Source organism: Varanus komodoensis, unplaced genomic scaffold (assembly GCF_004798865.1).
Source record: "Varanus komodoensis strain SLA01 unplaced genomic scaffold, ASM479886v1 scaffold6_4, whole genome shotgun sequence".
In the NCBI taxonomy this organism is placed as follows: domain Eukaryota; kingdom Metazoa; phylum Chordata; class Lepidosauria; order Squamata; family Varanidae; genus Varanus; species Varanus komodoensis.
In genome coordinates, this window is record NW_025336347.1 from 6,661,921 (window position 1) to 6,689,509 (window position 27,589).

The following is a 27,589-nucleotide window of genomic DNA, read 5'->3' on the forward strand; positions in this document are numbered from 1 at the left end:
CATCTGAAGAGCACCAGGTTGGGGAAGCAAAAAATTGTCCTAAAGCAACACATTGCTTTAAGGGTTGTAGAGCAATTTCAGAAAGTATTGAGTATCTTTCACTACTCCCTACAAGTAAAATGAAATAAATAAAAAGTCCTTTTTAAAACAAAACAAGAAAAAGGTTTCCTATATACACCCACCAGGGCTTGATGTTCCTAACAGTGGTAATACTGGTGGCTTACAAATGAGACATTCTAGGAAGTTTTCTTAAAAGTTTTAAATATCTTCCTGTGCATGACTTCAGGAAAGTAGGGCACAGACAGTATTAGTACTGTCAAAATTGGAAGGAGATGTAAATTTTATTTACTCATTTAAAGCTTTTATGTACTGTTTGGTTAGCATAATGCTCTCAAAACAGTTTACAAAATGTAATTAAAATACACAAAATATTACAATTTAAACTATTTAAAACAGATTTGCCTGCAATAAAACATCTCTATGCAATAAAATGTTTGCAGGCATATAAAAAAACAAATAAACAATACCGTATAAGTAATAACAACTATTCCACATGCACCAGGCAATTTAAAAGCCAGAAAATCAACCATTGAAAGGGCAGGAAAATAAAAAAGTTTTAACCTAGTGCCGGGACATATATAGCATCAGCGCCAGGCATATTTCCCTGGAGTAAAATAGCTAATTGCCCCTACTAGAGTCCTATCATACGGTTTCAGCTGTGCCATCTGTTGCATTAATGGGCAGATTCAGTGCTTAAACGCACATCCTGACTACATTCACCCTATGAAAAATGCGGAGTTTCAGTCTGTACTCTCTTCTACCTTGCAGAATGTGGAGTTGCCAGTGGTGTCCAACATCATGGTTACCAAAGATGTGGAGGCCTTGTCTCTCAGTGTAGTTTTTGTTAGCTTTGAGTTCTGCAGCTGCTGTTCGCCATGATGCCGGATGTGCTTGTGTTGTTCCTAGCCATTTAGATATTCGGCCTGACATGAGAGCCACCAGGGCAGGGACTAGAGCGCCAGCCTGCTGATCTCAGTTGTAAATAACAGTACTTCACGGCTAGAACCAATTGTCAAGACCTTCTCTCTGCCATCTGCTTGAATGACTTCAACATGTCTAAGCTCAACAGAGTGAAGAGGCAAGAAATTATTTTGTAGGATGAAGAGATACCATTACCGCACTCCCTTCTTCTGACAGGACCTTCCTTCTTCATGCTTATGCATCAGTGAGGCATGGCATCCAAATGAGCACCTATCCCTGCGGTGTCAGTAATGTTAATAGGCCGAGGTGAATACAGTGAGAGGTTAATGTATCATTTAGGGGTAAAATGGAGTCCGGAAAATTCCCTGTGTTTACAGCCAGTCTGATGCTTCACTAACTTGTCTCTTTTTCTCCAGCTTGAAAAACAAGTTGTTCATTAGCAAACTTGTTATCTCCTTTCATTTTCTTTTAAAGCAAAGCCTCACTGGGTTCAGCTGATAAAGGATTTTGAAGCTGCTGTAGAGGACAACTTATACTGGGAGTGCAGGGCAAGTGGCAAACCCAAGCCATCCTACAGGTGGTTGAAAAATGGCGAGCCTCTAATATTAGAGGTAATGTTTTGGATTGGTTTACTGGTTGACTGGCTGGCTTGTAAATGAGTGGTTGCATGAAGAGCATTGTTGCATATGGGTAGCCCACAGACTCCACACCAATAATTCAAAAGTCGCATATTTTCATAATGATCTGCCTCAGAGAGTTATAGTAACCTGAATACTTACCAAGCAAAGCAGTGTGCACAATGGGGGCTCCTTATGGGGGCAACTGGACTAAACTGCAGGCTGTGACATGGGGTGAATGACATGGCAGCCTCTCATGGATAAATTAACTATCGAGGAGCTGTGGCACGTGCTGTCTACCATTATGAACCCCCAGCTGGAGATTGCCGTGGATTACCATGTCCTACAAACGTATCCAGGGAGGTTTATGCAAGGGTTAAACAACACTTGCATTGCCCTAAAACAGACTGTGGGTTATGCAAGGGTTATTTAACCCTTGAATAACCCATCCAGATCACATTCCAATGATATAACAAGCCATGGCAACCCCTGGTGGTAGATCACATGTGCAGTGGCCCCTTGAGGGTTAATTAATCAATGATGGGCCATCATGTTGGCCATACTGGTCCTATGTAGTAGTATTCGCCCATGGTATAATTTAGTAGTTTTACTCATGTTCTACCCAGCACTACTAGTTATTTATACCCTTCACTGCACTTACATTTGTACTAGTCAGCTACCATGAAGCATTTATAGCATTTTACGTTCTATAACAATTTCCAGATTATTATTCATTTTTACAGGTTAGAGACCTGTTATATTTGGTACAAAACTGTACTTAGCCAGTTTTTGTAAACTGCCGTGGGAAGGTATTAAATGCAAAATGAGAGAGTATAATCTAGAAATTATTTGAAAATAATAATGAATGGCAGTAATTGAAGGAAAATTTATTTGGAGGACTGGATAGAAAATTGGGGGTAATTGAACAACTCATTTGAGGTCAGTAAGGTGCAAATGAATTGAGAATTTCTTTGGCATGATTTGGATAAGAAATTGTATAAAATGTAAATGCTTAAAGTTATTTCTAACTTGTACCTACACATATAAAAATGCATGTGAAAATGCTCCCATTTGGTGAAGATGCATAAGTTACCACTTCCCTCTTTGTGGAACAGATAAGAAGCAGATGGAAAAGACAGAGCTGCCACCCATTTAGTCAACCAACATAAACTCTGAGCATGACAGTCTCAGGGCACCATCTAATGTGGCTGCTGTAGCCCTCCAAACTCAAAGGATAGTGGTCATCCATCAGACAACAGGAGAAATGTAGAGGTTAAGATTGCTTCCGCGCTCCCTTCACCCTCCGAGGTATTTAGAGGGCCAGTTGTGGCCCTATAAATGTCTACCCATTTATAGAGCCACAACGGAGAGAGCCACATGGAAGAGAGAGCAGAGCACAGCCAGGATTCGGAGCCCCAGCTGGCACAGGAAGAACTGTGCCAATTGCAAGGCCAGAAGGAAGGGTCAGAACTGGCACTCCGGCCTACCACATGCCATCCATGCAATGTCAGAAAGCTATCTCTTCCTGGAGTAGCCATTGACTCCGTTTTGGTATTACTAAGTTACACTGATAATTTTAATTTTCTGCGGAATACGAGTTCATTTGTGCAATTTTCTTATGGTATCCACAACAGTTCCTAGATAATTTCAGTACACTGTAAGAATAGGATTTGGACAAGATTGGATACAATATTGATTAATTGTGTGAATCACTGAGAGTTGGAATCTAGTAAGATCAACCTCAAGGTTATTTTAAATATTCTAAATAGAATATAAAAGCTTATTATGTCAGTAAACATAGTTTTACTCTTAGTGGTCTTGGTTATATTTATCAGTCCTAAAGTTCCTCAAATACATTGTTTCATTGCAATCCTAAAATAACCCCATAAGACAGTTGTTCTCTCCCCAAACCGCCAGCTGTTTGCTGAAACTACCAATTCATGATAGAAGCAAGAATTAAAGGTAGAAGAGACTTCCTCGTCTGCAATTTAAGTCAAGTTATAGCTATGATAATGAATATATTGGCTGTATCACTAAACATGGTAGTTGAAAGACTGGATGTGATCCAGAACCCACACAGCATATGATAAATGAGTGTGCTTCAACTCCTTCAATGAATCCCCTCCATCAGTGAATGTATCTTTGCACTGCCATTGTCTTTAGCCACTCCTGCTCCTCATCACTGGTACCAGTTTTTCAGTGGACTGGCGGAGAGCCAGTGAGCAAGCAGGCAATAACATCTGCTTACCATCTTCTCATTGCCAGTGTTGTCTGGGCCAGAGCAAGAGACAGGTGAACAGTTGGTCAGGTTGATAAGGATGAAGGGCAATTCCAAGGAATTTTGGTTAGAGGGCCCCACTAACCTCTGGTGCCCAACAACCACGCAGATCCTTGATGTTAGCCCTAAATGCACACCAAGTTGCATTCTAAGTCTTCACTCTGAGGAAGCATTTTTTCATTTGTGATTTTTCTTTCCCTGCGAAAAAGACTTTGTAGAAGTAGACATGCTTGTAAGTACCACATGTAAAGTAAGATGATCCCGGGATTGTTAGAAATATAGACTGCAATGACTTAAATCCAACTCAATTTTCTCAGAATTTGAAAGAGGATTTTCAAAGCTGATGTTACAGTTTAAGGTTTATGTCTGCAGGGTAGCCCCATAAAGCTCTGTATCTCATAAAAGGCATTATTATTACATTACTCACTTTCGTCAGAACATGCCAGAAACTCTGCAGTTGACTTAGTCATCAGTTAAGCTGTGTTTAAACTCTTCAAATTAGATTCTGTAAAGGCATGGGTTATAGCTTTACAACTAAAATACCTTCCTTTGTCTGTTTTATCAGTCACTTAACTGGTATATACATTTGTAACTTTTGCTTCTCTTGTCCAGGGAAGGATACAAATTGAAAATGGTGCTTTGATCATAACAAACCTAAACTTGACAGATTCTGGCATATATCAGTGTATAGCAGAAAACAAGCATGGCACAATATATTCCAGCGCTGATCTCAGAGTCATAGGTGAGTTTTAGCATTCCTATCTGTATCGTTATTATTGTTAAATAGATATTTTCCCCATGCTGCAGTATCTTTTCTGGTTTTCCTCCAAAACATGGGAAAATTAAAAAATAAAAAAGTGCACAGCAAGCCACTTCATATCTGCATTGCTAAGTAGTTTAGTTACCTACAGCTGGAGGATGTGTGTATTTTGCAGTACAATCATTCACTGCTTTAAAAGAAGGACACCAAGATAAATTATTAATTAAGGGGAGAACAGGGAGCACTGAGAAAAGGCTTGGATGCAGGCCTAGAGATTAAAACTAATCACACAATCTGGAAGCAACATTGGCCGAGCGCATTACTCAATAGCACTGACCTTCTGCATCAAGGCTCTGGTGTTCCTGGGAGAAAAATGTCACTGAAAAGCAATAAGGTGAACTATTCCTTGATTATGGGCACAGAAGCCACTCACTTAGTCCTGGTGGTGATGCCACCTTGCCTGTAGGAGCAAATGGCAACCACTTCATAGCAGAGCGCTGAACTGGCTAACCTGGGAAATTCAGATGGGAAGCATCCTTTCTCATCAATAAGGCCAGGTGAGAGAAACCTGCAGATCTGCTGTATGGTGTTTTACTGTATTTTGAAATGACTACCACCATTGTTCATTGTTAGAATTTACTGCAGTTGTAGACGCAATGAAATAAGCAGCCCAACTAGCCACTCTAATGAACAGGGTGAGCAACAGTCAACATCTGAGCTCTATCTAGTCGGTTCAAGTGTTATTCCACTCTTCATCAGTAACATAATCTGCTCAGTACTGGCTGATTATATTCCATATAAGGAAGTATATGGAACATCTGAATAAAATCTTTTGGTGATCTGGGGAATCAAGCTACATGCCTTACAATTTGTGCAATAGCTACCCATATAAGTGGAATGTTCTACTCTGTGTTTTGGCCAACTTGATTTCTCTCAGTCCTAACTGGAATGTTCTGCTGCAGGAACAGAAAGCCTACAGGGGTCAATCTAAATAAAGGGTTTAATTATCACATCAACTGTATAGTTATCAGTTTGCAAGCTTTTCATACCGAAATCAGCTCCTGACATTGCAATACTGAATCAGTTTGCACATGTCCATATTGGTCAGCAATCCTGAGCCCCAAGTTAAGCTAAAGGTGGGTTGACATTGCGGCATTATGCATGGTCCTGTTGTCCTTTGAGTCTATTGTAAGCTGTACATGGCTAGAGACGACTCTTTCACCCTCATTTTTTGCCCCTCCCCATGCGCGTTGACTCAAACTATTCCATCTTTGTCTGAAGAAGGCTGGCCTGGATGTAGGAAACGGGTGTGGAGTGCACTTGAAAAATTTCCAGTGAAACACTTTACTGAAATTGGCAATGGAGTATCTCCACCAGAAACATTTAGGAGCATTTTTAGACCCATGAGGCTCCAGCAATAATCAATTCTATAGTGCCTGAAGTGGAAGGTTCCCCCCTGACTGACACACACACTGTCATGATATGATTTCAAGTAGAAATGCAGCTACTTATGTTCGTTTACTCTAAAATACCAGGGATGTAGAAGACATAGAATGGCATAAGAGCATTAAGCCTAGGATTTAAAATTACCTATTGCATCACTATCATCTGGTTCCTAATTTAATTAAAGTAATGCTGCATCATCTAGTATTTGAATATGCAGAGCAATAAGATTTCAAATGTCTTGTACAAGAAGTATTTTAAACTCCACCTAAAGCCTAGATCTTTTCATTTGTTAAGCAGGAAAAGTCAATCATTTTCCTTCTGCGTTCCTGGAAATTGCCATTCCAGAAATACCCAATTCTTTTGTGATTCTGTAATGAAGACTACAGGCTGGAGAAAGAGAGACAACTAGCATAACTGTTTTCCCAGGGAACCAGTTCAGCACCCTTTTCTTCAAATACAGTATTGTAATTACTTAGGACTGGGCCCTGATTTGTGTTTGTAGCAAAGTGCTTGGGACCAGCTTTCATTGAAATCATGTCTCTTCTTCCTCTAGGCCCCATACTAGGCAACTAAAGTAAGAATGTGGTGGTGGGGTCATCTTATTATGCTAATGGTTATGCAAATTAGTCTTTATGCAGTTTCTTAAATGGAATTCATAAAAACCCCTGAAGTAAAGCCAGTGCCTCTGAATTCCATTTCCTGGAAAGCACTAGCAGAAGACCATTGCTCTTATATTCTGTGTTGGGGCGTCCAATAAGCAGAACATTGCTCCTTATAAGAACCAGGAGTTGGACCAGATAGTCCTTTGGCCTGCTTCAGCGGGCTTTTGTTATGTTCAGTGAAGTGAGCATGAAGCATTTGCTTAATTCTGCCTGACTTAAGGGTGCTATTTCTTTTCAATTCTTAATGTGCTGAACAAGGATAGTAATGTTTAAATATTCAGTGATTAAAGGAATGAATGAAATAAATAGAAACTTAGGAACCCACAAAGGACACAAAGAAGAAGTTGTGTTTCATAGTTAATATGTTTTCTTCTTCTGCTAGCTTCTGCTCCTGATTTCTCCAAAAACCCAATGAAGAAACTGATTCAGCTTCTAATGGGAAGCACAGCTCATTTTGAGTGCAAGCCAAAAGCTTCTCCTAAAGCGGCAACTATTTGGAAAAAGGGAGGTGAGCTCCTCCAAGAAAATGAAAGGTATTATGTTAATTGTGAATGTTTTCATATTACTATAATCAGTTTCTGTGCCAAGAAAGCAAATATAACATATACTTTTTATCTCAGAATAAGGAGGAGTAAGGAGCCAATAGGGCCACTCCTCATTGCTGGGCTCTTTATATATTTATTCATTTTATTTATATGCCACTCATTAGCCACAGCTCTCTGGATGGTTTAGAAGACAAAACTTAAAATCATAAAATAGAATAGCATAGTAAAACAGAATATTTAATGTAAATTTAAAAGAGAATAAAATGAAAGTGGTATCCAAGAGGAATGCCAATGGCAGTGCAAAGTTCTAAAAAGTCATTAGTGTGATTTTTTTTTTAAACTGAAGAGGTAAAAAGACTGGGAAAATCAGAAGAGCTTCAGTTTGCCATGAAAATACCACAATATGCTGCCAGGTGAGCTTCTGCAACTGTGGTGCCACTAGTAAGAAGCCCTTGTCCTTAGTAATCATCTGCCTCAGCTTATTTGTAAAGGACTAACAGAGAAGAGTCTTGGAGGATTATTTTAGGACTAACTTATCCCTACACCATTTAGAGTTCTGTAAGATAATACTAGCACTTAGAATTTGACACAGAAATGAACTGGTAGCCAGTACAAATTACACAAAACCAGTCTAAGGTGATCATATTCACCAGTCCCCATTAACAGTGCTGCTTCTCTATTTTGAACCAACTCAGGCTCCAGCCTAATTTTCAAAGGCAGCCTCACATCTAATGCACTGCAGTAATCCAGATGAGGGGTCACCTGGGGATGGATAATCGCAGAAGAATATCTCTGTCCAGTTAGGATAATAACTCATATGTCAGCCTAAGCTGATAAAACGTGCCGTGTGTCACTAAGGCCTCCTGTGCCTCCAATGACAAGGCTGATTTTAACCCCCCCTCTATCCCCGGCTATGTAACTGGCCCTTTAGGAAAAGAACAACTTCCAAAAAAGGTTGAATATCATTCCCTAATATATATTAAGGAATCCTGGGATGTCACTGGAAGGTCACAGTCAACCTCAAGAGCTAAGATCCCTGCCACATGCCTAAATAGCAAGACGGGGGCACATCAGATCTCTTCTACTTCAGAGAACTTTTGGATTCACCAAAATAACACCCAAGACCACTGAAATGTGTCCCTCCCTCCAGATGCTTGGTGTTTCCTGGTTCTATCATTAGAAATAGTTGTGTTTGGCTGTTCAGTAGAAGTGCTGCAACTCTTCAGACCTTCCCATATATTACTATTATTATTATTATTATTATTATTATTATTATTATTATTATTATTATAACATTTCTATGCCGCCCCTTGCCGAAACCTCGGGGCGGCTTACAACATCCTGTCTTAGAAATGCTTGAAATTGAATGAGGCTTGTGTGGGGGAGGAAGGCAATATTATGCTTGCATATACATAGTCATATGTGTAATGAGGCATATGGCCCATTGGCATTTCCTGGGAATGCATTCAGATTCCCAGATCCAAGGACCACAGAGCTTGTAATCTTGTTCTGTTTCCCCTCCCCATCACTGCCAGTGTGAAAAGAACTGTGAGAGCTGTTTCTCCAAAACTGGGAAATTGACTTTGGAGAAATGATAAAGGGGACAGACAGGGAAGAGGGTGGAGCTCTTGGGACATGTCATATCCTGATGGTGCTTCAGCCTCCTTTCCTCCCCATCTGAAGCACCTCAGATAAGCAGCCAAAACTGGCCATTAGCTGAAATGAAGAGTGGCAGGTGCAGGGAGGCAGCACTCACTCCCACCACTTCCTCCTCTCTGCCTTAATGCTCATAAATGTCCAAATGCAATGTTTCAGAAGCACCTGGTCGCTGCTTCAGGTAGTAGTGGGAGGGTGAAATGACTTGGGAAGACAACAGGTGTGAACAAATGTAGGCATAGTTTGGGGGGGGCAGAATTAAAAATTTAGGACAAAGGCTTTCCAGAAGACATCAATTTTAGACTGGATTGGAAGGAAGTAAATTTTAACATCAGCTTAGGTATAAGTGAAGTGAGAGATTTGCTCATTCTGCAAAAGCTGTTGAATTAATGGTTAGTGTCTTGTTTCTGTCATCCTTTACTTTCTAGTTAACCAGTCCAAAAGATCTGAGTCAGAATAACAAGGAATTAAAAATGCTTCCCTGCTAGTTTCTTTATTTTCCCATTTCTAAAGGCCAGTTCTTACCATTCCTTTTCTTACATGGGCCCCATTTACCTTGCCTGACTGATACACAAGTGTTTGATCAGTAGATTGTATCAGTCTTTCCCCATGAGTTCTTGTTCACCTGCTCATCAATTACATTTTCCTCCTCTTCAAGCTGGGGAAAGTTAACACATTTCTCTGCATAGCCTAAAATGAGAGGAGGCTTAAAGCAACAGAACCAGGTTTACCACGCAAGCCTCCATTCTAGTTTGCTAGTTGTGGGGGCAGAGGAGAGACAGCAAGAAACCCATATTAACCAAGGTTGTGACGAAAAGTCAGTATATATAGTCTTTATGCTTTCCATAGATAAGTATGATCAGGAATTCACAATGTAAAAAAGAAATAAAGGGTGAGGTTTTGTCCTGACCTGCTCAAGCAACACTATTTATAGGGCACAATGAATTGAGGCAGCAGACAGCCCTCTCATTTAAGCAGTGCAGCCTCCTCCTGTTTCAGGGACCCAGATATAGTCAGCTTTGTTAACTCAACAGAGAAGGAAACAGGAGCCTTTTAACTGCCAGAAAAGTGCAATACTGACAGACTGGGCAATGGCGTATTGGCATGATGTGTGGTTCTCCTTTCATATTCTTCAATGGGATCACAGTAGAGCTGAAGTATGGACTGTTTGCAACAGAACAGTTGTCTTTATGCACAGATATTCTCACTGATACTGTTAGATTCTATGAAAACTGTTTCTAGAGCAAGTGAAGGATGTATGAAACTGTGTATTCCGGTGGACTTTTCAGCTTTGCCCACCCACATTCTTACTTCATAGGAATTCTGCAGAATGACTGATATACTTACTTTTTTCAGACATTTGTGCACATATTTTTTTCTTTTTTAGCCCATGGAACAGCTGGCTAATGCATTCTTTCTAATACGAATTATACCGGTAGTCCAGTGAATACACTTTGACTGGTTCTAAAAGGGGGTTCATGTTCTTAGGCAAATTGGAATATACATCCCATTAAGATGAATAATGCAGTAAATAGCCAGCATTTGGTTGCAGATTTCAATATATATTCCATTCTGCATTCTGGTGAACATTCAGCTCCTATTTTTCCCTTACCTCCCTTGGGAAAGGGTTGGTGTGTCCAATATATAAATCAGATAAATAGTGGAGCTATTGTGTTCAAAATTCTGTATATTGGGAAGAAAGCGGTATTTTTCTCCCTCTCTAATTGTACTGGTACTTGGGATCATTGAATGAAGCTAAATAAGGAAAGATTCGGGATAGACAAAAGGAAGCTAACTTATGGAATTTGGTTCAATAAGTTATGGTGACGGTCACTAACATAGACAACTTTTAAATGGTACAGTAGTACCTCAGTTCACGAATGCCTCAGTTCACAACCAAATCGGGCCGTGAACAGAAATTTCAGAAAAAAATTGTCTCAATTCGCAAACTCCACATTGAGTGATGACCACGATCGCAGCCGTGTTGCTGCACGAACACTATCGCACCTGCGATCGCACCTGTCTCCCCCCACACGAGCGCGCCCACGAGCGCGCCCTGTCTCCTCCTGCAGCACGATCGCTATCACACAATTATGGTTTGGACTTTCCTTCCAAACAATAATCTCCCCCCCGCACCTAGGTTAGTGTTCTCTACTGTACTGTACTTTGTTGTTCTTTGTTAGTTTGTTTCAAATTTTTGTGATTAAAAAAATATTTACAGAACGGATTAACCTTATTTACACTGAACCTTATGGGAAAATTTGACTTAGGTCACAACCAATTTGGGTCACAACCAGAGTCCTGGAATGAATTAAGTTCGTGAGCTAAGGTACCACTGTATTATAAAAATGCAAGAAGGATACAGCCATCAGAGACTACTAGTCATGATGGCTACAGAGTACCTCCAGGGTGAGGGACAGCATGCCTCTGAATACTACTGGTGAAAACAGTAGCAGAGTGATTATGCCTTGTTTCTGGGTGCTGCTGAGACATCCAATTGGCTGCTATTGGGATTGCGATGATGGACTGGAGAGGGCCTTGGGACTTCTTACAATCCCATGACAAAAGTTTGGGATAACCGTACGGTATCTGTATGAAAACAGAGCATGGTGCAGTTGTAAACTATGTAATATGATTAAGTTGGCCTTATCATTTCAAAGTGTGATTTCCTTGATTGCATGTTTATGAGTTTTGGTTACAGCTCTTAGCAAAAATAAGGGCAGTGAAATTGTAGAGGAAGCCATATAAGGCAGGAAAGTAGGTTTCGACAGTTAAGGCAGCCTGTATGTAATCTGCATTTACGTACATACAGTGCTTTTTTTTGTAAAAAAAAAAAAGGTGCTGGAACTCACCTCTTGGGGTCAGTCACTCTACACACACATAAACATAATGGTCGCCGCCGGCAGTAAGCACTGAGCGCGTGACCACACCACCAGTCCCAAGCTGAGCAGCGTCCCGAGCCGACCAGCGCCCTCCCAAGCAGCGCCGACACACACGCAGCCCACAGGAACTATTTTAATGCATTTTGCTGCCGACAGGGCGATTCACAATCACATGGAAAAATCTGTCAAAAAAAGGTGCCAGAACGGCGTTCCGGTGCGTTCTATGACAAAAAAAGCCCTGCGTACATATATGAATATGTGCATATGTGCACACATGCTTCACTTTACCTAAAGAACTTTACTTATTTTTGGTACCAGGCACAGACTGTCCCGCACTGCAGGGCATTCAGTTAGTTACTGGGTCTGCTAGTTGTTAGACAGGTCTTAATAGGTTTGTTTCAACTTGTTACAGTTTTTCTGTTTTAAATTTGTTTGAAAATGTTATATTCACTTTTATGTTCTGTCATATGATTTAGTGGTATATTTTATACATTTGTATTTTTAATGTGTTGTTGTAAATTGCCCAGAAAGCTTCGGGTGCTGGGTGGTAGAGAAATAATAATATGAATAATAACAACAACAACAATTGATGTGTATAGCACAAATTCAGCAAAGACCAGGCATTTAGCACCAGGTGAACAGATAATATCCCAGCCACTGGGAGCCATTAATTTGATATGTGCCAGAGTGCCATCACAAGCAATATTCTGAAAGCTAGAGACATGCACACAAAAGGAGAAACACAGTATGGATATTCCAAATGACTGATGCTTTACAGTGGGTTGCTTCCTCCTTTTTTTTAAATCCATTGTGAAGAGAGGGACTAGTGCCATAGCAAATCAGCAAATGATACAAATTATTCTAGAAAGTCAAAGTGGTGCCAAGGGAACTAATAAAGCCAGGCAGCCTGGCAGCACCTTGACAGATCAGAATCAATGCTGACAAATGCAAGGTAATGTGTGTTGGAAGGGAGAAATTGAACTACTCATGTACGGGACTTGGTTGTTATAAATTAACCTGTAACTGCTGAGGCTGGAGCATCGTTCGTGCCGAGTTCAGGGGAGACACGTGCTTAGTCTGCAGCAGCAGCAGTCAAAACAACATGAATGGAGGTATGAAGAATGGGGTAGAAAATAATACTGGAAATCTTGTACCTTTGTTACATAAATCGATGGCAATGTCCTTAGACCCGAAATGTCATGTGCTGTCCTGATCATCCCAGTTCTGATGTAGAAGGGAAATCAGGGATGGCAGCTGAGGATTCAAAAGAATGGAAAAGACTTCTCTGTGAAGAGTAGGTATGGAGAATTGTGGTTTGATTTAGTCTGGGAGACGATTAATTGGCTGAGAATCTTCTGGTACAAAAGACAATGTGATCAGGAGCTTAATATTTTTCTTAACCAAGTTTACATTATTAAAAATGGAAATGAAAGACAGTGCATTTCAGGCCCTGAGGTGAGGTGCTTATATGGGACTGTATGTGAAGCTAATATGTTGCTCATGACACACAATATTGTTGCGCCAGTGTGGTGTACTGAACTCTTTAGAAGTGGAAATCTTGGAGTTCAATTGCTAAAGCTGCCACTGGATGTTCATGGAGGAATCTCTCACTAAGCCTAATCAACCTGGCAGGGTTCTTGCCCTGCAGATGTTACGTGAAGCTGTTTAATAGGAAGGTAGGATACAGATGAATTTACAATTTCAGTCTGATGCCAAGTTATGGATAAGATTCAAATAAAGGGAAATTTTTCCAATCAGACGTTACTCTCACTAAAATAGAAATGGAATGGAAGCCACAACATGACCTTGAATGATGCCATAAGAGGCATTTTCAACCCAGTTAGGTTTTATTTATTTATTTAGCAGACTTATATGCCGCCCCATTTGCCAAAAGCCTTGGGGCGGCTTACAAACTATTTTTCATACTGTCATATGAAAGGTTATTCATATGACAGTTGTTAGAACATAACATCAATATTCATATTCACATGTGTGCTGTTTGCTGTGTTTATCTGCACAGAAAATTGCAATTTATTTGCCCATTCTTTCTCATTCTGTTTGTCAGGGGTTCACAAAGATTCAAACTCCATTTGTCATTAGCAACTTTTCCCCTTAGGCAGGTAAAAGCAATTTAGAAATTTAAGAGTTCTTGGTATGAGTATCCTAGCGTCGAACACAGCTTAGAATTATCCTTTGTTCATTTTGTCTCAGTCCTCTCTCTCTCCTCTTTATCTCCACCCCCCACCACACACACACTTTCCATTTTCAGGAACTTATTTTCCAGAGAAGAAAGAATCATAGCTATAAACAGTTTATTGTAAGCCTGCCCTATCCATCATGGTCATATGTTTTAAAAAATAAAAAACAACTTTGTTCCATTTTCAGCAGAGTGAGCAATTTTAGGCTGGTGAAAACAACTTCAGAACCAAAGGGTCAAGCTAAGGCCTTTCCCAGCTTCTGTAAGGCCATCTGCAAGTCTCCCGTGGTGCAAATGGAATGATTATATCACCCACGCTAATCAGGCTTACCTGGAACGAAGCACTGAACTCAATGGAACCTCATTCTGGCATCTATAATATAGGACATATTATATGTTACCTTAGCAGTGTTCTTTTCCGTTGGAATTTTCAAGAGGAAGGTTACATATGCAGCAGCAACTCAACAAGTGTTCAAAATCACTAATTTCACCACATTTCCAGGGGCACAGCTGCTCAAACATCCTTCTGTCAGAATGCAGCTATTCTAATGAAGTGTTTCTCTAGATTTATGAACCTGCTTGAGCTTGCATCATTGATTTGGTTAGGAAAGCAGCCCAGAGGGAAGTTGTTTCATGAAAATACAGCAGCTGAATTTCTGACCTAAATCTTGCAATGGCTTATAAAATGAGTATATTAGATTAACCCAGGATTAGCTACTTAATTAAAAATGGAGTATGTTCAAAGCAGAATAAAATTGTATACATTTGAATGGAAGTACTCCGATTCCCTCCTTTGAAGTGGATCATCTGAAGGCTAAACTACATATTGCACACCCCACCCCACCCTGCTTTGTATGATGAACCTACCCCCATCTCCGCGAGGGGCTTCATACCTCTGCCCTCCCTCTTCTGGTCTTCAGAGAGTTTCATTGTGGCAGTGCCTGGACGTCTATGAATCTTCTTCTTCACTGCTGTCTTTAGCTTGCTGCCTTTCTAGAATGACATCTGGACACCCCAGGCAAAATAATGGAATGATCTCATAACCCATGCCAGACTCTAGAACAGAGTCAAGGAATCCTTTTCAGATTCTATAAGGGGCAGATTCTGTTTTGGAAAAAGAACTCCTGGAGAGGGTGGCGTTCCAGTGGTGTCTGGTACTGAAAAATCCAACTCCCCCCTAATTTCATGGTTACCTATTAGGAAGCATGTCTACTCAGAAATAAGCATTAGCAGCATCTCTGGTTGCAGATAAGCAGGGGAAGCCTCTGTATGTCTATCTGAAGTAAGCAAGACTGAATTACTTCAGCAACATATGCAGATAAAATCTGAGATAAAAAGCATTGGTATGTCTACTCAGAAGTAAGCATGAGCATTATGTCTACTGAGTGGACGCAGAGGTCTCCCTTTCCAAGTAGACATGTATCTGCATGTTCTTTGGAAAGAAGCAGGATAACCTGCAGCCTGCAGGACAACATTCAGAAACAGGTAGAACTCAGTTACTCAGCATTTTAAAATAGCATTTCTACACAGAATTAAGCATGACTTCCATGTGTATTCATATGTAAGCAGGTCAGGCGTTTGCATATCTGCATGACAACTTGGAAGTAACTGGGACAATGCTCAGAAGGAAGCAAGCCTGAAACACTCAGCAGCTTTCTCTCCTGGCCCCACAGAGAAAAAACTTTACCCAGGTTTAAACCTTTAGCTGCCTCCCTTCTCCATCCATCCTCAGAGTCCTGTGGTATTTTTCTTTCCCTGACCTCCAATTTTGCAAAAGGCAACACCAGTGTTTTCCAGTTTCTTCTGCCATGCAAAATACTCTAAGTAAACAGCTTCTGCAAGGTTGTGTAATATTTCCTTGTGCTCTGTAGAAGACAGCTAGTCAAAATGCATCGGGCGTATTATGCCCCAAGAGCCCTTCACTGTCTGTGAACTGCAGATAACTTGTGTTTGGGGGAGGAAAATATTTTCTCTTACTTAACATTGCCTTTCCTATATTTTCTGTAGATCATGGAGAATAGGGGAAAGAAGGGTTGGGAATTATTTGTGCTATGGATGTGAAAAAGGTGCAGCTTCAGTGAATACAGAAGAATAGTTGCTGCTGAGGAACAAGCTAGTTGGCTTTGGAACCATATAATAATGCAACATAATAATAATGTTCCAAATACTTGTGCACTGAGATTTGCCATTGACAGAACTGTCTGTGTTCCTCCCACCCATCTCACACCCGTAATGCTTTGGCCAGCTAACACTAAACCGTGCTAATTCTGTTGCAAAGAAAATGTGATGAAGTCATACTGAGAAGAGGAAAATAAGTATTGATGAAAACTAAAATGGTTTTGATGAGGATCACTGGTTAGATGAGCCTTTGGCAGAATTAAACTGAAGTTACTGGCATGTAAGTTTGCTTTATGTTTGAAATTGTGTACTGGAAAATAGTGTATTCGCATTTTACTTTGCACTAATATCAGTGGGATTAATTTTGCAGCCTTTCTTTTTCAGTAGTCTGTCTTAATTTAGTAGGTTCTTGATTGATGCATTAAAGAAGTAACTCCAGACTAGCTTTCCACTTATCCTGTCTGTTAAAATGTTGCCAGCCTGAAAGCAATGCATTTGTGTTTATTATCATATCAATAGGGACCATATTTTGCTAGCTACTCAAAGAAAGGTCTGACAAATATATAAAGCTATTTGAGTTACTGTGACTGTGATTTGAAGGAAGTGTTTATTGTGTGTGTGTGTGTGTGTCCTCACTAGCAATTTATGCTCCTGCATTGTTTGGATGGCAAGCCACTTTAGCTTCTTATTGAGTGTATCCTGTTTGATGACATCCACCATTGTTAAAAGAAGCAATCCCCCCATGAAAAATCAATGTGCATGCATGTTGACAGCACAATATTTAAGATTTCTAGAGATCATGTTGAAGCTTTCAGCAGTAACTAATATGCAGGATTGTTCCCTGAGTGTCTCTGTAATGACAGGGGGAGGTTCACTGCTGGGGCATTCATATGCCCCTTATTTTAAATGGCACAGCACTGTTTTCTTTTGTTTCTCTCAGACAATGCTGAGAGAACCAAAGGAATTAAGTTTTGGCTGTCTATTTTGTGGGGGGAATGAAGAAGAAAAGAATATGCACATACACACAAATGTGATGAATACATACATACATAAAAACATAAATATGAGAATGTGGTTAGGTGGCTTAAAATGTTAAGTGAGAAAAATTGGGGGGGGGATCTTTGTGGGGCCTTGCGGAATAGAGCATTCAAACTTATTTGATAGCTTAGTCCTTAATGAACATGTGCTTATACTTTGCAGCGTGTAGACACAAATCAAGCTCAAATGCCCAAACTATAGCAAACACAAGTTCCTTACATGCAGACAGAAGGGTTGCTGATTTTCTATTCTAGCTACAGTGTATTATGACCCACAATTCTCCAGAAGTTGGTATATAAGGACAGTGAAGGGCTATAGTGAGAAAGAGACATTTGACAAGCAGCAATGCACAAATAGAGCATTGTACACGCTCCTCTGGATCCTGCACTTTGCAGAAGAAGCCTGGAGCACTGGACACCCACTCTGCTCCTTTCATCCTACAACATAAGAAAAAGAAAACCGAGGTAAAACAGCTCCTGCTCCTACAGTGCAATGCTCATTTCTGTAGCCATGGGAGCCTATCTCAGCTCAGCCTTTCCTCAGGAAAGCACGTGAAGCCAGCTACTCTGCAAAGCTGTCTGTACAAAGTGCTTAGCCAGACGGCACACTTTGGCATGAGCATACAGCCAAAGAGGTTCTACTGAACCATCTCTGCTGGGAATCGGTTAGGGGCTTGCCTGCTGACTGAACACTGGGCAGTAGAGACAAGTAGCCCAGTCAGGAAAAATGAACCGCTGCCACGGAACTGAATCATACATACATCATGTCCCTTTCATAGATACAGCTGGGGGGATGGGGTATAACAGGGCAAACTTCTGCCACCCCACACTTTACCTGCCCACAGTCTGTTACTTCAGCCACTTTTCTCTGTTCCCAGCTCTGATACCAGAAGTGAGCCAGGAATGAAGAAAAGCCCCTGAAGCAATGGGCCAGGGAAAGGTAAGTTCCAAGAGAGGGGCCGCTTCCCCATCCAGCTCCTGCACATTATTCCTTCCACTGCCACATTATACATGAATAGGTGACATGATGTGAAAAGAGAGGCAGGTCTGCCCAGGCTGTGTCTATCTCAGCTCTGCCTGCTTTACAATAACAAGTTCCTTGGCTGCAGATAATTTAAGACATGGTTCACATAAAGGCCGTGTGGGCCTGCCACCTGTCCCTTTACAAGAGCACTGCATAATGAGATTTTACAGGATTACTGAAAGGGGTATCCATGACAAACATGGCAGAATCCAGGGTGCCAAAAGCAGGTACTCCATTCATTAACTAGCTCTAATTTTCAGTTGAAGATTTGAAGGACATTTAGAGGAAGTGTTTTTTGTTTCTAAGCTTTAAAATTGTAGCTGACTTAGTTCTGCTTTTCTTAATGTAACAGTATTATTAAGAAACCTACGTAGATGAAAAGCCAGTATAATTAACTTAATTTCTGTATATTAGGGGTTTGATACCTAAGAAAATAAAAAATCATAATAGGTTACTGTAGTTTAATTTTATTCATAGGATGTTACAGAGCCTGTAATAGAAGTTACTGCTTTTTTTCTGCCCTCATCTACTACTACAAACCTATGAAATCCAGTGGATTCCTAATTGATCTGGGGGAAATTCCAGTAACCCAAGCTGGTGGTCTTCAAATTCCTGTTGAAGCTCTGGTGGTGCTGTGGATGTGACAGATGTCCAGGGTTGTATCATGGTTTTTTTGGAGAGATTGCTATGACCTTTAACCTCTATATGAAGCATTGGCAGAGGTCAGCAGGATATTTGGGGCAAGCTATCATCAATATGATGATAACACCCAATTCAGGTGAAGGTATGCATGTTCTGAACCAGTGGCTTGTCACAGTGATGGACTGAGTGAGGGCCAACAAACTGAGCATGAATCCTGACAAGACAGAGACTCTATGGATGGTCAGTTTTCAGGTACAGGAATTGGGGAGTTTGCCTGTTCTAGATGAGGTATATTCACCCCACCTTAAAACAGTTATATCTACCTTGTTTCTGAGTAAGGGGCTAAGGAAATTATTTGACTTACTGATTGGTCAGAAATACATAAGGCCTAGTAGTTATTGAAGGATTTCTCCACATGAATTTTTCCAATCCCTGCATCTTGTGCAAAGAAATCCCATAGTTAAGCTATGTGCTGTATGAAGAAATACTTCGTTTTTTCTGTCATGAATCTCCCACCAATCAACTTTATGGGTAACCTTGGGTTCTGGTATTATGGGAGAGGCAGAAAAATGTCTCCCTATCTCCTTTCCCCAAACCATGCATAATTCTGTACAGCTCTATCTGTTTCTTGCCATTTTTCTAAGCTAAACATTACCAGTGTTGTACCTTTCTCTCATAGGGGAGTTGCTCCAACATCTTGATCATTTTAACTGCCCTTCTCTGCCCTTTCTCTAACTCTTTTTAGTGCAGTGACCAGAAATGTACACAGTATTCTAAGTGCAGTTGCACATAGACTATCTGGGTAAATAAGGTAATGAGGTGATTTCAAGCAGAAAGAAGAGATGGGAATTCTGGCCCTGGAAACATGGATTAGGCACCAGAGTAGAAGAGGAAACAAGCCTGAAAGGACTGCAAAGAATTGGCTTGAGAGCCTGGCAAGCAATTTTTGAAGCAGTTTGACAGCAAGTCCCATGATCAAAGAACAGCATCACTGCCTGGACTCAAAGACCATCATAGACGTCAGAATAAGGAATACAAGTGGATCAGCTATAGGTTGGGCTAGGACAAAGTGATCAATAGCCTGACCATGTTTTCCCCCAAAGCTGTAGACAATTTAAGGATAGCTTTTTCTGACCTCAGTTATGACTTAGTGGTGAATGCCATGCTGTTCAATCAACTTTATACCTTTTGCAAAACCTTACTTTCCACTTCTCTTCCCATCCCCGGGTGTGTGTATGTGAGCCAGGGGGAGGGGAGTGTGAAGAGAGTTGTTGTTCCTCAGATTGTTTTAAGGAGGCATATGACTTAGTTGTACAGCTGTATTCAGTAGCTTTCTCATAAAAGTCTATTTATGCATCTTTATTACTTTGCAGGCACCTAACTTCCCATTAAGTTAGTCTTCGGTCTCTTGAATACAGCTGTGCAAAGTATGGTACATTTTTACCAAAATGTTTTCTTTTGGACTCTCTGCCTAAGTATGATATATTTAAGGGAATCAGGAAAAAAGATCAAATTACTCTTGAACATGAGTCACTTTATGATAAATAATTCTACAATTTTCTTTATTATGAAACATTTTTACTCAAGATTTGTTTTATATATTTCCTTTTTATTCTTGCATATCAAAAGATTCTAATTATTTATGTTTTTCTTGGTGCTTCACTGGAATCCCAGTAAAGCTGAAGCATTTTGTTTAAACATACTTAGTCCCACTGTGACTAATGTTACTCATTCTGTTTAAATCCAGTGTCTTTATAGCTTAAATCCAGGATCCATAGGAAGGAGTTGTAAATTGACCTCAGATATTTTTTTAAGCAGTTACCCTTTTGGACATCCTCATAAAATGTTTTAAAGGTAAAAAGGTAAAGGTTTCCCCTTGACATTAAGTCCAGTCATGCCTGACTCTAGGGGGCGGTGCTCATCTCCGTTTCCGGGCTGAGGGAGCCAGCGTTTGTCCGCAGACAGTCTCCGTGGCCATGTGACCCTTTTAATCTGAGATTTCATATTAGAAACAATGCTCCTTCCCAATATAGGGGACAAAGAAAGATTAGCCAGTGCTGTGTGTTTGTGTACATGTCATGCCTGTTACTGAATTTTTGGCATGCCTTTGATCAATAGAACACACCTCAAATGCTACTTGATTAAGCACTGATTATATGTTTCATCAGTGTATATACCATCTTCAGAGTCTATCAACTCTCTGCTTTTAGAAGCTTAAGAGCTGAAATCTACCATCTGAATAATCAGGCATTGCTTATTTTATGTACAAGCTAATATTTCAGTGGACCATTAATAAAGAGTAAGCTACACAGAGATTTACCTCTTTCAGTTGTTGTAAGTTTGCCACTGATAAACTAGGCCATTCATTGGGGGACATTAATTTTGAACAGTAGTGCTTTATCAGACCATAAAGATTATTTTTCCCCTCTCTCCATTTCCAAACAGTTGACTGTTTGAATAAGGACCTGGATAGTATATATACCAAGGTTTTTTCTCTAAATTAACTGTGCTGTAGTCCTTACTTCTGTAATTGAAAACATGGCTTGCTTTTTTCTTTGATGCAGTATTTTTCCATCATTGTTTTGCTCTGTGCAATTTCATAAAACATACTTCTTATGTACAGGCAGTTCTAAACAGCTTTGATCAATTATCATCTCATACTTCAGAATTGCCCAAAGTGCTCTATACATAGTTTATTTTAGTTAAGCAGGCATTGTTTTAGCATGTTTATCCTGTGATGTTTGTTTGTTGTTGCCAAGCTGATTCTGCTGTCAGCTGAGGTGGTAAGGTGATACATGCGCAACGTTGGAGCATCCTGAAGAGAATTAGAGATGATAGAGAGCAGTGCGTACACAAGTGTATGTAGTAACGACTGTATAATCTCCTCTGCCTCTCTAATGTTTATAGACCTAACCAAGCCACACACTGCTATAATCCGTAATGCATATGGCATGTAGCAGCTATTCTCCTATTTTATAAGCTGCTTTTGAAGGTGCCCTTGAGGGCAAACACAGTTCCTACAGAATACAATAAAGCAAGGTCGGCTGTCAGCCTGTAAAGCACGTCTGACCCCAAAACAACATTTCCTGGTTTAATCACATCCTCAGTTGGAAGGTAAAAGGAGCAAGCAGAGACTTTCCAAGTACATTTAGACTGGACACAGACTTAGTATAACCCTGCTTGTGTAGTACCAAGATTCTGTTTTCTTTAAATGGCATTTTGTACTTTCTGAACTGATTTTATGTTTTATAATTATATGTTCGTACCATTGTGATAATCATACTGTATGAAGAGAAGCTATATGGCACTTAAAGTTAATGTGTAAAATATTTAACATATAATTGCCACCATATCATCATCTTGTCTTTTCAGCTAACCAGGCAGATGAGCATACTGGTGAATTGAATAATAGATCTAGCCTGTCTTGTTTTCTACAGCCTGCTTAATTCCCACCACTGCAGCCACCTGCTTAACAATTCCATAGTCTTCTGGCTGACAAAAAAGGAACGAACAACCTGCAGCAAACCTTAAAACAGAGAAGCAAATGTGAAAAAACGGAAAATAAAAATATATTTATTGAAAAGCACTTTGTTAAGTCTTCTGACCCAGAACTGCCAGAGAAAGAGAGGCTATTAGTGGTCAAGTGAAGGGGCCAGGACAGAGGTATACAAATTTGTAGTCTGCTGGCTACAAACATTCTTGGAGCATGATTGTAGAGACCTCCTTCTTGATTTGCCCATAAAGAATCACCTGGAAGATGCAGGCCCGATTCTTCCAAAGTAATGACGACGCAGCTTGAATTTCCCTCCCCAGCAGCCCCCCAGGCTCACTGAAATACACTGGACCTAGATGCCTTTCTTTGTCTTTGTGTGGACCATAAAGAGGCAACACTGGTATGAGTACAGAGAGGGAGGGAGGTATAGTGGTTAGAATTTTGGACAAGGACTGGCAAGACCCATGTAGCAACGCTGCATTTTCAGATAAGGCTCGCACTGCTCCGCGTTACAGTAGAAAGTCTATGACACTGAGAAAGAGCACATATTAAATTGACCAGTTCTTGGACTGTTGGGACAGAGCAGGGGCGGGGCAGGACAGTTTGGCTCGGAAGGCTTCTCTTCCTCTTCCTGGCATGAATGACGGGGCCTTGGCAGTCATCAACTGAGGAATGGTGTTGTTATTATCCCGACTGCTGTTTGTTAATATCCTTCACAGTGCTTCTGTGGTGTTCCCCTCTTGCACAGAAACAGGGCCAAGGCAGGTGTTCTGAAAATTCAGCCAGATATCCAAGGTTTAATAAGCTAATTATGACAGCATGGGAAGCTTATGACTCTCAAAATCATGTGTCTGCTCTTTGAGCCAGAGAGGTATGGAGTTTCTCTGGGGTCAGGAAATCCAGGTTCTAGTCCCTACTCAGCCATGCAGTTCATTGGGTAGTCTTGAGCCATTCAGTGACTCTCAGCCTTACCTAACTCTCAGCCTGGTTGTGAGAATCAAATGGGGGGAATGAGAGTCCTGTATGCCACTCTGGATTCCTTGGAAGATGTAATCATAACAAATATGTCATTCTACTCCATATTGCTGAATTACAGAGAGCACATTGGCATAGCAGGAGGAAAAACAATACCCTCCGGTCAATCTGGGAAGTAAAGACATAACTGTGTGCAACATTTTACTAAGGCTCTACCTCTCTCTCTGTTTCTCCCCCCCCCCCCATCTGTAATTTACTGCCCTGAGAGCTTTGGCTAGTGGTCATATAGAAATGAAATAAATCATCATCCAATCAAGATACATAACTTCATGCTATTTATTTTTAGAATGTTGGCTTAGCTCACAGTCTCACTGACATATGGAAATGTGGGGATACATTATCCATGTGACATGTCCAGTTGATGAAGTTGCCACACTCTTATGCCCATTGGGGAGATTTATATGTAAACTATTTCTGTGGATGTGTTCTGCAATCAAAACTTTTAAAGGACTATATACATTTATCTCAACAAAATTACACTGTTTTTCCGCCTCTTTTATTTTTAGAATATCATTGTTAAAAGACGGAGGCCTCCGAATAGCAAATGTGAGTAAATCAGATGCTGGAAGTTACACTTGCCTGGCAGAAAACCAGTTTGGGAAAGCAAGTAGCTCGACCAGCTTATTAGTTACAGGTAATTAGACAGCTAATTGTCTTTCACTTGCAAATTGAATGCATTGGGAAATTTGGGAAAGAGACATTTCAATTTTGAATTCTTGGCTTATTTTTATGTTACATTTTATGCACACTGCATATAAATGTGACATCTATGTTCTTGTTAGGCCAGTATGGATGCTGCTTTATGCAACAGACTGTTTATATTCCATAGACTGTAGATATCAAAGGTTGGGTCCAGAGTACTCTTTCCATTCATTCCTTCAGTTTGCAGAAGTGGGGACTCCCATTGGAGGAAGAAGGGATTTAATTTTCCAAAGTCCTCTTTCCCCGCTGGATTATCTGTGTCACCTTTCAAAAGGTCCCTTAACCCTCAGAGCAGCTTTTCAAGAACTTCAGAAATTTGCAATGTCACTCCTTCCTTTCCTCTTCTATGGACATCACAGGAACTTCAAGTCCAAGACTTTGTCTTTCAGCTATTTTATAGAACATTTTGATATACTTTTGAGTGGACAGCAGTACGAATCTCTTTCTTTGCCATCTCGGTCACAGGTTCATCCTACATTTGCAGAGAGGAACAGCTTCATTCTTTCTGGAAACTGAACTTTTCTCTAAAAACATGTTAGAGACCTTCCTTGTGAAAGGCAAGAAGGAGTATAACAGCTTTTTACTTCATTTTCTGAGGGCAATGGTAGAGATTTTTCAGAAGGAAAAAAAAAGGAGGAACTTCTGTTTGTCGCACACATCAAAATAAAGGGACCATCCATACCCTCTGCCATTTTGTTCAGTCTTCTGTTGGGTTTTTGCTTCTGTCCACACTAAATTTAAGCCTAAGTTTCCTCAGCACTTTTCCTATTTGAAAGGTAGATTTTGCAGCATTTCTGGTTTCATCAGACTTTCCCTCCAGTATTTCAGATGTGCTGCCGAAACACACACTTGACTCTGATTTCTTATATGCCAGATTTGCCAGGGTTAGAAAAGCTTAATTGGCTATTACAGCTGCTCCATTCAGCATATGCTCCTAGTTGGCAGGAAGTTGCCAGAATCTTTTTTATTATCCTAGTATGGTAGCCATGAAGACTACTATGGAGGTGACCATGAGGTGACCCCCATTCTAGGGCACTTAAAGACTACCACTTGATGGCTTAAGTTTCATTCGAGGCATTCAGTTCTCATTGTCTTATGTAAGATCTTAATGAAATAAATTTACCTGTCTGACATAAGGTTTCTGCTTAGTACCTGAAGAGGCATCCAGCAGCACCTTGGTCTTTCTGTCAAAGAGAAACCATGATGGAATAGAGTTCTATTAAAATTGTAATGTGAGTAGTAAGGTTTAACTCACAGTAATGTGGGTCAGCAGTCCCATTCAACTTTGCTTCCATACTCACTTTCAATAAAAGATGCTAAATTTTAAGGTGTTCCCTCTCAAATGGTTAAACTGGCATTAGAATTTCCCCTCTCCAAAGAACAAGATTAATAGCAGCAGCATGTTTTATAATTCACTGATTTTTTAAAATTTCCCTTTCAATTCCTAGATAAGAAGTAATTGCCCAGGTTTTTTTTAATGCTTTTAACAGTTTTGAAAAGTGCTTCAAGTTAGGAAAATCTTTGAGGCAGGGAAGATGTACTAAAAGTTTGACTCAGCTACTTGTTTGTGTGTGAATTGTGTAGAAAATTATAGTTTTCAAAAAACTGCAGAAAAGTGGGACAGTAGCACAAGCAGGTAAAATTAACTGGGCCTGTCCTTCACAGAGCCAACCCGGATAACCCTGGCACCTTCGAATATGGATGTTACTGTAGGGGAAAGTGTAATCTTGCCCTGCCAAGTTCAGCACGATCCGCTGCTGGACATAAGTTTCACCTGGTATTTTAACAGTGCATTGACTGACTTCAGAAAAGATGCATCCCATTTTGAGAGAGTAGGTGGGGTAAGTTGTAAAGTATTTCTTTATCTTTTGCTTCATGAGCTATAGCTATAGAACAGTTCTCTTAAAAGTTCAACAGTATGATTATATTCCTATTAAGTTGTTTGTTTTAAATGTTCTTCTAGTGAGGACTTTTTGGAAAGAGAATGTATTTCCATTAAATCCGTTGTGGTGCTATGGTTTTGCTTTATACTGTTTAACAGATTAAAACAACAGAAGAATTTTTGCAAAATATCTGTTGCATGGATGTATATAGATTGACTGACTTTCCAGGTTGACTTTGGGCTTCAATATTTCTGCAGTGATCATCACTCTCTTAGCTTAAAAAGAAAACCAGGAATTGAGGAAGAGGTATATACATATTTATTTGAAATGCTAAGGACTGCTCATACCAGTCCCAATCAGGCTACTGAAGAGGTTTGAAAAATCCAGTGTGAGATTGCTGATTTCCAGTATCTAATTAAGGAAGGCCTGTGCTTTCCTCACACATCATTATTGTTTTTTGCAAGCATTCCTTGCTAGGTATAAGTGAGAAATTTATTGACTAGTTCCATGCTTCCCGAATCCACACATAAACTGGAACACAATAATGCAATGGCAACATACTCAAATTTTGCAATGCAGTTCAGAGATTAAAAACATGCGTATAAAATACATTTGATAGTCAAATGTGCACACAGAGATCCATGCATCAGGAAAATGGGTGCACAAACCAACATTATGGGGATAGACTTTGACAGATTTGCCCATCCCTTTTCTTTGCATAATTGAACTATCAAGGGATTTTGCCGATAGTTTCAAAGATTGTTCTAAAATGCAGGTGATTTGGGTCACCCCGTTTTTTTTGTTTGGTTCCCACCCACAAGTACAACTGAAAAAAAGGCTATCCTGACCCTCCACTTGGACGTGCAGCCGTGGAAGAGGGAAGCCCTGCCCATCACCTGCACTAAATGAGATCTGGTTTCTTCTGAGGATCACACATAGAAGCCAGGATGGATAGCACCAATGTGTACCCGTACGCATTCAGTATTCCTTCAGAATCATGGGATCTCTGACATGTATTGTGGGCCACAGAGGACAAACACCCAATTTGAACATCACCATGGCAAAGCTTGTGTTACTGTAATAGTGAAGCATGCTTTGTCTTTCTTCTCCATTCTCCTACATGGATGCAAGCAGCTTCTGGTTCACTAACAAACTGCCTGTAAACCGCTGCAGTATCAGCATGTCAGAAAGACCAGTATCAGCTGAAATTGTGGAGGCATCAGTGTTAGAAGTGTTGAGTGTCGTTACTGGTTTTAATGCTGCCCAGATGATTTGTGTTCCATTGGTCAGCATTGTGCTCATCATGGAAGGTGACCTTCCTGTCACTGCAGCTTGTCCATGGCAGCATAGATCCAATTTTGCTCACTGAAGATGTGAATGCAATGTCTTCTGCTGCCAAGTCTCCAAGAAACACTGACAGTTTAAGAGTATGTTGCTGTGGCAATCTTGTTGTGCTTTCATGGTGTCCAAGACTGATTTACACAAAATGCAAAGGCTTTGATACGGTGTTCTTAGAGATCTGAAGAATGATTAACACTAGAACTCAGTTTACACACACACACACACACACACACAGAGAGAGAGAGAGAGAGAGAGAGAGAGATAGAGAGAGAGAGAGAGAGAGAGAGAGA

The 27,589-nt window shown here is 40.3% G+C and overlaps 1 protein-coding gene across 1 annotated transcript in view; it reads left to right on the forward strand.

Moving 5' to 3' along the window:
• Positions 1-27,589, forward strand: part of CNTN3 (contactin 3) — a 64,102-nt gene that overhangs the window by 14,863 nt on the left and 21,650 nt on the right. The window contains exons 4-8 of the mRNA XM_044452048.1: positions 1,456-1,592; positions 4,489-4,618; positions 7,127-7,277; positions 23,880-24,007; positions 25,741-25,916. Coding sequence (XP_044307983.1) covers positions 1,456-1,592; positions 4,489-4,618; positions 7,127-7,277; positions 23,880-24,007; positions 25,741-25,916 — 722 coding nt within the window. The remainder of the gene's footprint in view (positions 1-1,455; positions 1,593-4,488; positions 4,619-7,126; positions 7,278-23,879; positions 24,008-25,740; positions 25,917-27,589) is intronic.